This window comes from Arachis hypogaea, chromosome 14 (assembly GCF_003086295.3).
Source record: "Arachis hypogaea cultivar Tifrunner chromosome 14, arahy.Tifrunner.gnm2.J5K5, whole genome shotgun sequence".
NCBI classification, from domain to species: Eukaryota; Viridiplantae; Streptophyta; class Magnoliopsida; order Fabales; family Fabaceae; genus Arachis; species Arachis hypogaea.
Window position 1 is genome coordinate 8184262 of NC_092049.1, and position 11226 is coordinate 8195487.

Here is an 11226-nt window from a genome sequence, read left to right on the forward strand (position 1 = left end):
GACTGATTTAAGACAAATATAATTATATTTGGCATCAAAATTTTCATTATTTCTAAAATTGTGAATGAGTACATAGTCTCTTATGTTATGAAACTGGAATAATCCTGTTGATTGTTGATTTATGATTCTAGAATGATTTTCTAAAATGATGATGATGTTGTTACTGATATTTTGTTGGCTTCTTGTTGATTTTCCGATGATTACTGATTAGTGGCTTTGTTTAATTCTGAATTGGAGTTGGATTTAGTTGAGTCACTGGATTTAATTCTGAGTTGCTGAGTTAATAATATTGATTTTGTTGATGTTTGCATATTCTGAAATGCTGATTTTCTGAAATGAGGATGATGTTGTTGCTGATTTTATGATGATTACTAATTAGTGATAATTAGTTTGATAATTAGTTAGTGTGGGTAGTTGAATTTTGTTAATATTTTTTTGGTGTAGAACATTAGGTGCAATTTTGAATTTTATTAGGTTAGAAAATAAAAATGAACAAATTTAAATATTTGAAACTATATATTAAATTTTTAATTAATGTTTAATTAAATCGGTTGAATTCCGGTCAAACTAATGAACCAGTAAACCATGAACCAGTGAACCAGTTATTTTACCGGTTCATTGACCAGTTCGGTTCTCGCAACCTTGGTTCTTATTACAAATTAGTGCTGTTGTTTGTTAATAATGCTTATTTATTTATTTATTTATTTATTTTGTTTCCGTTGTCAATGAATTCTTTAGGTGAATCTGAAGAAAGCATCAAAGCTATTTTCGCTGAAGCAGGGACAGCATGGATCATCTGATGGCGTTCTTTTAATTGGAGCTACAAATAGGCTATATTCTCTTGATCTGACCTTGAGAGCATTGTTTCAGCAAGAGTTTGTTCTTGTCATTCTTGATGAAGCTTTAAGACGAGGTATCCTTAAGTTGTTGACTTGCAAACTAAGAGTTCATTCGATCTTTCACGAAATAGCAAGGTTTACGTTAGGTTATGTTACCACCGGTTTGGAAGGTTTGGTTAAGAAGGTTAACAGATTGTTAATGCACAGAATTATTTGTGAGGGAAAAAAGGAAACTATCTCAAGATATTTCAGACTGTGGAAGCAACCTTTTTGGGATAAAGATTTGGATAAATATGACGTCACAACCTCAAATTTTTCATTACTCTATATTTGTTTCTTTGTTTACTCTCTTATTGTTAATGTTGTTATAATGTTATTATAATTGCTATAATTGTTTACTTTCACACAAGAAACTGTGAAAAAAAGTGCAATTTTCATTTATAAGAGAGGGTTTCTTATCCGCCGTTTCCAATGTTAAATGAGAAGATGTCGAAGGCTTGATAGATTAAAGGAGGAGTTTGAATTCAGGGTTTAAACACTTCTCTTAAACTATCAAGGCCTCGACATCTTCCCATTTCACATTGGGAACAGGGAATAAGAAACATCTCTTATTAATGAATGTTGTAATTTTTTCACCGCTTCAGAAGTAAACAATTATAGCAATTATAATAACATTATAGCAACATTAACAATAAGAAAATAAACAAAGAAATAAATCTAGAATAAATGAAAATCGGAGGTTGTGACGTCATGTTTATCCAAATTTTTATCCAAAAAGGTTGCTTCCACCAGCCTGGAATATCTTGAGATAGTTTTATTTTCCATCACAAATGATTCTATGCATTAACAATCTGCCGGCCTCCCTAACAAAACCTTTCAAATCAGCGACAACATAATCTAGGGTAGATCTTACTGTTTCATCAAGATTGGATGAGCTATTAAGTTTGCAAGTTAGCAACTTAAGTATATCTCGTCTTTGAGACTTCATCAGGAATGGCAAGAACAAACTCTCCATAAAACAATACTTCGAAGGCTGGGTCAAGACAATCCGGCCTATTTGGTAGCAGCCTCTTAATTCTTACCCTAATTGCATTTTGTCATCTGAAAATTGATGAATTGGGTGTGGCACTTCCAATGGAGGAAAGAACTATCCCAATGGGAGACCGATACATTGGACCAGTTGCTGTAGGTCTTGCAATCTGTTAGAATAATAGCAGATGTGCAGGATAGAGTGGTGTGGAGGTTTGATAAAGAAGAAGTTTATTCTACTAGCTCATTTGTGCAGGTTTTGCAGGAAGAGACCTTAGGTGAGGAGTTTCTGAGCTATGGATTCACAAAGGAAATTTGGAAAGGGTTAGTTCCACCTCGGGTCGAGTTGTTCGCGTGGTTTGTATTGGTAGAGAGGGTCAACACAAAGGATCAACTAAGTAGACTCGGAGTCCTACAACACTTATTTGTCACTTGCGAGTTCTCTTGGCAGGTGTGGTGTGCATGCATCTCATCGTTTGGACAAGAGTGGACTGCTCCTAGTAATTTGAAAGATTACTTCGAGAGTTGGAGATATATGCGAGTGAAAAAGGAGCAACGCAAGTGTTGGTTAGTTGGGTTTTTCTCAGGAGATGACATAGGAGTTGTTTGTAATTTATGACCATTGCCTATCTGTCCTTGCTCTACTAGAGTGTTGAGCTGTTCTTTTCCAGAAAAAATAGAAATTGATGAATTGATTTTTGCCTCCCCTACCCTTGGAAATAGGGTTTAGTTGAATTTCATAGGTTGATGAATGTGATTGGATTTATCTATTTTAGGCATATGGGTTGCAAATCTGACGGAAATTTTACTTTTTGGGCCCCCTGGTTGTGGAAAAACTCTTGTTGCCAAAGCTGTTTCCAATGAGGCAGGAGCTAATTCCATTCATATTAAGGTTTGTCTAAATACTTCATCTTACCTTATTCATTTTTGGTTTTGCTTCACTGTAACTTACGCTATATTGAATAAATCATTATTCTAGATTGCTATTCTTGAATTATTTAGGGGCCGGAGCTCATAAATTTGTTGGAAAAAGTGAGAGAGAAGTTCGACTACTGTTTAGTTCGTGCAAGGGCATGTTCACCCTGTATATTATTTTTTGATGAGGTTGGTTATTTTATCTCTTGATGAATGTTAACTATAATATTTTAACACAAAATTGTCTGACCTAACTATAGAAGTCATTTCTTATGTGTTTATTCATTCATTGTTAAGTTTATGTGCACTAGAGGGGGCCGGCCCCCAAGTTAGTACTCAGTAAACAATTTATGTACAAGACCTGTGCTTTATATATTAACTTATGTTGCCTATATGGAGTTCTAATTTGAGTACATTTGTTCAATCTGTTTGAAAGGTGTGTAAGGATCCCAATAGGTAGCGTGTTAGAGAAGTTCGTCACTATAAATAAAGTGTAGGATTATAGGAAAAATGAGCTAAAGTCATTTAGAATAAAGTACCATTTCTATTCATAAAGATTCATGATTTTGATAATTCTACCAATGAATAAATCAAATTTTGTAACCATGAAAGATGGAAGTTGTTATTGTTAACCATAAAAGTTGGGAATATTGACAAATGTATACATGAATAAAATTAACGTTTGGATATTTTTATCGTGTAAAAACCATCTTTTGTGGTTACAAAACTAATTTTGTTAATTTACGTTAATATTGTCAGTGTTTTAAAGTTTTATAGTTAAAAATGGTAGTTTACTCGTTCATTTATTGAGATTAGTCTCTTTCGAGAATTCGAAATCAACTCTTGAATTAAGATTCTTGTATTCTGTTACATTGATTTGGGAATGATACCTGTTATCTATCACTATTCAATTAACTTCAGGTGGATGCTTTGTCAACCAAACGCGGTGCAGAAGGTGGATCAGGCATTGAACGAGTAGTGAATCAGGTCAAACAATACTAGTTATTGGATAAATAATTCTGATATCATTATATTAATAAAAAATGGCATTATTATTTGCAACTGCAGTTACTAATCAAGCTAAACGGACGCCAAAATGTTTTTGTCATTGGTGCAACAAATAGGTAAAATTTTGTTGGTCATATCTATTTAGTTATTTTTGTTTCCATAATTCCATCTTATTGCACTGAAGTAAATTTCTCATTTTGTAGGCCTCTCTTCCGTCATGGTAGACTTGGTAAACAACTTTACGTTCCTCTGCCAAGCACTGACCAGCGATTTTCAATATTGAAAGCTCTTGCAAGGAAGGAGCCTGTTGATCTTACCGTGGATCTGAGAGCCATAGCTGAACCGTGTGAAAATTTTAGTGGCGCAGACCTTGCTGAATTGGTTTGTCCCTCTGCTATATCTTTTTCTGCTTGTTTTAATAATCCTTTTATCGATAATGCTTGTGATTGTAAGGAAGGAGGAATAATGGGGGGAAGTTGTTATTTTCTTGATGATACAGGTGGCTCAAGCAACTGTTGCTGCTATTGATGATATTGAAGAAGCTTTGACCTCAGTTGAAGCCTCTAGTGATACTTGCAAGCCAAGACATTTTGATACAAAACTTGGTAAGGTCTTTCCCTCAGTGTCTCCCGCGGTATGTTCCATTCTTCTATGCATCTTTCTTTCACACATTAAAGCTGCTGTCTTACTGCGTAAACTAAGGAACTTGTTTCATTTGTTTGGATCAGAAAAGGCGTAGGTATGAGCGCGTGGCAAAGCATCATGAGGATCATGGCACTGGTTGTGACTTAAACTTGAGCACTTCAAGTAGTAGCGAAAATGTGTATTAAGATATTTTTTTGCTGGAATATTTTTAAGTTTTAACACTTATTTCAGGTTATTTTTTTGTGATAATATATTATTAATATTTGAAAGTTATTAACCATTTAAAGTTATAATTAAAAAATGTATCGTTGCAATTTCTTTTTATAAGAATTAGACTAACCGGCACAGAAAAAAAAATGAAAGTAACTCAAATACTCAGTAGAAATTTATAAATTAATTTTTTACAACTATTAAATGTCCAAAAAAAAAATTTATAATTCAGTCTAACCAAGTTATTTTAATTTATTTTGCATCCATGCACCACTTAACGAACCTATATAATTGATTTTAACGTAAACGGCTTCCGTCATTGTGCCTTTGTTAAATTTGATAAATTGATAAATATATTAGTAATGCTTTTGTGATTCAAACTTGTGATTTAAAAATCACACAATTTAATTATCATTTCAAGATTTCTCTTTAATTTATTGTATAATATAGTTTTAAAAAATGAAAAATATCGTTTAAACAATTTAATTTGATCATTATATTAAACATAAGATAAATTTATATTTTAATTTTCTTATGTAAAGTATATAATATAGTTGCTTATTATTTACTGAGTACTCCAAAATGAACATTAGTGAATTCTGTCGTCACTCCATTCTTACTTTTTTATCCTTCTCTTATCTTTTTACCTCTTTTTGTACATTTTTAAATTAAATTATTTTGATAAATAATAAATTTACACGAAACAGTTGTTGAGAAACACGAATAGTTGGGATAAATAGTTAAGTTAATGGGTTCCACCACCCACGTGATGATCACCAATGCAATGTTCTTTTTTCTTTTTGAATCAACCAACCAACCACTTGCTGTGCTGTGCTGATTCATGACTAATCTTTTTCCATGCAATGTAATGCTGTCCCCATTAGGAAACAGCCTGTCCCAATTGGACCCCACCTCAAAATTATGCATTCCATCCATATGATTCTTTGTCCCCACTCACCATCAATTACTATTCATAATCATTTAATTAGTAATACCCCAAATCTGTTTCTAACATTTCATTTTGTTAGACAAGCTAATCTTTATCAGTATTTTGTAAAGATTTGATATGTATCAACATAATAAATTTGATAATTAAAATTTATTAAAGATTAAAATATCCAAGTAAAAAATTTCTTAATCTTATTTGGAGATTACTCTTTATTCAAGAGTTCTTTTCAATTTCTCTTCTACCATACTTCTACTTTACTCACCTTCTTAACCATTATCTACCAAACTACACTTACACTACCACTTCCAACTTCACCATTACCTACCATATCATTATATTTACCTCCTCACCATATAACAATACACAAAAAAAGGTTTAAGGGTATCCTAACCATCCCCACCAAAGTCCAAAACCAAGCCTTGAATTGTTGTAGCAGCCAACTACTATGATTATATTATTGAACAAACCAAACCTTTGTTTTACTACATCTAACTAACTTCTTAGCTGAGCAACCAGCATAGTAGAGATAGTTTAAGCTGTTACAATATTAGCACCTACATATATTCTTGTAAACCAGAAACAAGATGAGGAAATATATAATAATCCATTTGAAATCAAAACATAACCACATGAAGTTAATATGAATGATGGGTTAAGAGCTTAAAAAATGATTAATTCCATTAAGGGTATTGAAAAGAGTGTCAACTTCAATAAAAGAACAAGGAATTGTACAACTACAAGACAAAGGAACTGTTTAGGGAAATGGTAGGGTACAAGCTACAACAAAGAGGCAAAGAGGAGAGAACTTAAAAATAGCTATTTTCATTTACAAGTACAGTTAGCATCTCTGCTGGTAAGTGATCAAGGTTCAATGGTTGCAAATTGATACTCTGATTTTTTACTCTTAATCTCTACTATGACCAAATCCAAAAAATACTGACATAAAACAGGGAAAACCAATACAAAAAGAATTGTAAAGCTTTAACAAAAAATTAGAAGCCCTACACATGAAAATGCAGACCTATTCGGTGCATTGCAGCATGGCTAGTGCCAAGAAAACTTCAATCAGTGGTTTAATGTACCAAGAAGACACATCTCTATGGGTTGATGTTGCATTCTCGCAAATACACATGATCATAATCGACATACTTTGTCCAATGACTTCGGAACTTGGGAATACTTATCTCAAGCCATGGCTTCAGGTTGCCATTGTAGTGGATAACGGCAGCGCGATCAATATCTCTTTGGTTGACATTGGGGTTGTAGCCGAGACCCAGGACATGCCAAGATCGGTTCAGCGGGAAAGTTCGTTTCCAGAATGTTATGAGACCCGGTGGCAGTGTTCCTAACTTCCACAGCTGTCTATCATGATTCTGTAATTCAATTTAATTGCAAACAAAAATCAGTCAACGATTCTATGACCAAGAAACAAGATATGTCAAAAATAGTTTACGGAAATTGCAAACTGCCTAATGTTGCATATATGATACATTCCATTTCTCAAACAGTCAAACCGAGTCCAAATTATTATACATACTCCTATCCGCAATTTTTGAATGATAGTATGAAACATATTGATAACATGCCTTAAATGCCTATTTATTAGCTAATAAGTTTAATGGCGAAAAAAAAGTTACCAATCTACATATAATTTATGTGAATTTATTACCAATCATATGGGATACATACTGAAAAGGTAAAACAAACTGCATCACTTACCAGATTCTGCCAGTTGTGGTACACCTCTGTGATATTTTGCCTCTTCCATTCGGCTAAATCAAATATATTCATACCATATGCCCACCCACAAGCCCGCGGGTCAAAATTCTTTGCGATAAGAGGATGGGAGAAGTTAAGATAACGATCAAATCGATGAAAACTTTCTCCACAAGTTTCTACAGCACCATTTACATTGCCTTTCAGATCAACTGACCAAAGACCAGTCAGATCCTTCTTCACAACTATATCATCATCCAAGAACAGCACCTTGTTGAGCTTTGGAAAGATCTCAGGCAGGTAGAAACGGAGATGATTCAAGATAGATAAATATTTTGGATTTCTAAACTTCAGGTTTGAATCAGAAGTTGCTCGGTGAGTCTTGAAGTAATAATCAATCATGGATGGAGAGCCCAACTGCCTAAGAACAGGACTATAACTTGCATTCAACCATGTAAAATCTTCAATGTTCTGAACCTGAATGGTTGCATTGCCGGGTGGATTTGCCAAAAACCACATCCTCATTGCTGCATAATTGAGTCTGTCGGTAACAATGTGAAAAACATGCTTTGAGGTGTCCTGCAAATTCATTAAATAAAATTATTATAAGCAAGTCATGTCAATGGGGAATCGAAACAGCATCAGTGCTGATAATTTTTAATTTCTTTTACTTCACAAACTTGGGGCAAAAATAAAAAAGAAACCATCTTTCTTAGTTAAAATAGATAAAGCACAGCTATACCCCTAGCACACTCCATTTTTTCTTTGATGTCCAGAATTCACAACATTGAAAAACAGATACCTTAGCATTAACAGCAGTTGAATTCACAACAACAGCCGCAGCCAATATGTTGTCTGAGAATATTGCATAATGGTATAGTCGAGGGTCTTCTAACTTCTCTTGATTGGGGAACTGTTGCTGAGAAGAATTCAAGCTATAATACTCAGTTGTAAGGCGCAGTGGAAGACAATGAAGACCTTTTGGCAATGTTTTTGCTGTTAATTGTGTTAAGAACAAAGTCTGCTTCTTGTGTGCATGGAGCTGCTCCTCTGTTGAGTGGATCATAGCCCGAAGCTTCTTCACAACAGCAGCACAATCATCTTGAGCTTGCTTCCCTTTCAACAAAGTTTGTTCCATCGCCTTTATTCTCTCATTTGCACTGCCAATAGTAAGACACATATTATGACGAGAAATGGAGCTTGGTAGAGAAATTACTTACTCGTCATTTTTATAAGCAGCAGTAAAAGAAACTTAAAGAAGAAAACATAAACTTGAATATAATAAGATAGCATGGGAACACAAACAGGGAAACAACAGTGTTCTTATAGTTACTTACTTCCTAGGTAAGTCAGAATCCTTGCTTGCATCTCCAAGTGTTCGTGAAACTTCCTTTACCCGTAGTCGTAGTTCCCGCGTAAGATGGGAGTTGCTTTTTACTACTGGCAAGGAAAGAAAGATTTTAGCCTGGATGAGTTGATCTTTGAGTTGCTGTACCTTAGCATCTGGTGGCATTTGTTCTTTCTGCTTATTGGTTTCCCCTGAGGGAATTTTCTTGTTTATGTTGCTGGAGGCGATAGTTGCTTGCGGCTCCTGTTTAATATCCTGAGAAAAAATTGCAGCAAATGTGAAACTAGAAACTTAAAATGAACTTGGCTTGAATATGAACTAGGCTTGAACGTGTAGCAAATAATGTTGACAGGAAATGCTATCTAGCAACTCATTCGATCCATTTTTGTAATTGACATTAGCAATTCAACTAACTACCATTTGTTTTGATCTTCGTCGGACTCAAACTAATTTTTTAAATGCAAACCACAAATGCATACAGTCTCATCTAATGTATGCAAACTCCACACAAAGGAAACACATACCTAAATAGGTTTATCAGTGTGGAACTTCTTTATCAACTAGATTTTATTATAATGACTTTAAGGCACTGAGCTAATTAAAACTAAAAAATGTGCTATATATCAGACCCTAAACTCCTGATAAGATTATCAATTCAAACACTAGAATCTCATCATAGAGATGAACAAAGATAACACTTACACAAACCACAGCAGCAACAGATGCAATACAAGCACGGAAAATCCATCACCTACCTTAACTTGAGACTCGCGATCAGAAGCACGATCTGATTTAGTGAGCTTTGCATCACTGTCATCAACATCAATAGCATCTTCGCTATTTACATTTTCGCCACCACCGCCATCAGCTTTCTCCAAGGTGTTCCCTTCATTCCCTTGCTTGTCAGTCACCAGTCTAATGAGGCTCTCCTTTCTACCTTGATCTTCCTCAGTTGTAGTTGACAGCACCCGTGCCGACACATGTTCCCTTGATTCAACCACCATCGGCCTCTCTATTAAATCAACAGAACAATGACATTTGATAACATTGGAAAATCTCACAAGTTACAGCAACAACTAACCCTTTTGAGCAACAGATAGAAAGATCAAACAAAATACCTTGAGGCAAATTCTTTGTTTTGGTTAAGTCCTCAGTGTATACAACCCCAATAGGCTCTTTAAGAGCTGTTGAAGTTTCCTATTTGTAAAACAAGAAATTAGAGATTTCAGCTATAAATTATCACAGATTCAACCACCATCAAGGTATATATTTATTTCTTCAGAGCTTTACCTGAGGAAGCAGATTCAAATGGCCAGAGTCACCTGCACCTACAAAAGCAGTAACATCTTCAATAAACTCTTCCTTGGCTGCAAAAAACAGAAAACCCCAAGAATCAGCAACAAGATACAACAAAGACTTCTAAAGTGAAAACACTGAAATAAAAATAAAAAATGATAAGAAAAAGACTCACTGGATGGTGACTTGTAGGTGCCAAGACGATCGGTATAGAGAACAATTGGAGCAACAACAGTGATGCAAAGCAACAAAAGCACAATGTTCCTCATAGCCACCATTTTCACCACTCAGCTGGGGAAAAAAAACCCTCAAGAACCCTCTCTAACAAGAGGAAGAGATCCTTCTCCTGTCACTTTCTAGAGAGAGAGAGATTATCAAAAAAGAAAAGAATTGGAAATCCCTCTGAAACCCCTCTTTCAGGTTCTGTGCTTCAGAGGAGGCACTGATATTAAGAACCAACCCAACAAGGTGAAAATTAGAAAGGGGGCAAATTAAAGCCAAAGATATAAACTTCTTTTATAAAAAAAGAAGACCCACTTTCTTCCTCTTGTGGGTGGTGCCCGAAATCTCCGTGATGCAGAAAATTCTCAATCTTCAAAAGTTTCAAAGGTTTAAGCTTTGGACCCGCAGAAACATGGAAGGGAAGGAAGGAATCTGAGGGGGAAAGAAAACTTCAGTTACATTGAATTACGGAGAAGAAAGAAAGAAAGAAAGAGGGAAACGCATTTTGGGATCAGAAAGAGAGAAAAATGATGCCTTGTTTTGCGTGCGTGTGTTTGTGAAAATGGGAGAGAACCAATTGGACCCTCCCTTGTGCAATTTTTAAGAGTTGGTACCCTTTTTTGGAAAAATGTTGTTGTTCAGAATCACAATCACGGAGGAAAAAGTAAAAGAAAGAAGAAGAAGAAGCAGAAGAAGGACGTTGGAGGTAACAGGAAGAAGCAGAGAGAGAGAGAGAAAAGAAAAATATATGAACTTTTTTTTTGGGACTAATCTTTGTTTGTCTTCCAATTTTTGTATATTTTGGTAACTTTTATCTTTTGTCACCTTGCAAACGGCAACTTTCATTAATGCTACAAAATCTAACCTAATTAATTTTCATACGTGCTTAATTGTTTATTATCCTCTAAATGTAACAAAATACAATCATTTATCTTCCAAATTTTATGGCATGATATACTTATTTCTAAAATTAAAAAAATACAAATTAGTTTTTAAAATGTCAAAATTATATATTCCTATATCACTTCTGCTATATAAACACTTTTTAT

At 34.5% G+C, this 11226-nt stretch overlaps 2 protein-coding genes across 2 annotated transcripts; one reads left to right on the plus strand and one right to left on the minus strand.

The window, feature by feature from the left end:
- Nucleotides 1–1994: 1994 nt before the first annotated feature.
- Nucleotides 1995–4621, plus strand: LOC140178456 (cell division control protein 48 homolog C-like). Its single transcript, XM_072215539.1, has 8 exons — nucleotides 1995–2040; nucleotides 2645–2760; nucleotides 2871–2972; nucleotides 3705–3770; nucleotides 3852–3907; nucleotides 3995–4172; nucleotides 4291–4425; nucleotides 4520–4621. The coding sequence occupies exons 1-8, from the start codon at nucleotides 1995–1997 to the stop codon at nucleotides 4619–4621; spliced, it is 801 nt and encodes a 266-aa protein (XP_072071640.1).
- A 1626-nt stretch (nucleotides 4622–6247) lies between these two features.
- LOC112741339 (probable galacturonosyltransferase 4) lies at nucleotides 6248–10993 on the minus strand. Its single transcript, XM_025790277.3, has 8 exons — nucleotides 10131–10993; nucleotides 9950–10026; nucleotides 9778–9856; nucleotides 9415–9671; nucleotides 8649–8914; nucleotides 8114–8471; nucleotides 7315–7890; nucleotides 6248–6968 (listed from the first exon to the last, which is right to left on the minus strand). The coding sequence occupies exons 1-8, from the start codon at nucleotides 10231–10233 to the stop codon at nucleotides 6693–6695; spliced, it is 1992 nt and encodes a 663-aa protein (XP_025646062.1). The 5' UTR covers nucleotides 10234–10993; the 3' UTR covers nucleotides 6248–6692.
- Between the last annotated feature and the right edge of the window lie 233 nt (nucleotides 10994–11226).

Coding starts and splice junctions, on each gene's coding strand:
- LOC140178456 (XM_072215539.1), top strand. CDS start 1,995: ATGGGAGACCGATACATTGGACCAGTTGCTGTAGGTCTTGCAATCT. Junction 2,761..2,870: donor CTAATTCCATTCATATTAAG/GTTTGTCTAAAT, acceptor TGAATTATTTAG/GGGCCGGAGCTCATAAATTT. Junction 3,908..3,994: donor GTCATTGGTGCAACAAATAG/GTAAAATTTTGT, acceptor CTCATTTTGTAG/GCCTCTCTTCCGTCATGGTA.
- LOC112741339 (XM_025790277.3), bottom strand. CDS start 10,233: ATGGTGGCTATGAGGAACATTGTGCTTTTGTTGCTTTGCATCACTGTT. Junction 9,672..9,777: donor AACAAAGAATTTGCCTCAAG/GTATTTTGTTTG, acceptor TTGATTTAATAG/AGAGGCCGATGGTGGTTGAA. Junction 7,891..8,113: donor CAACTGCTGTTAATGCTAAG/GTATCTGTTTTT, acceptor ATGAATTTGCAG/GACACCTCAAAGCATGTTTT.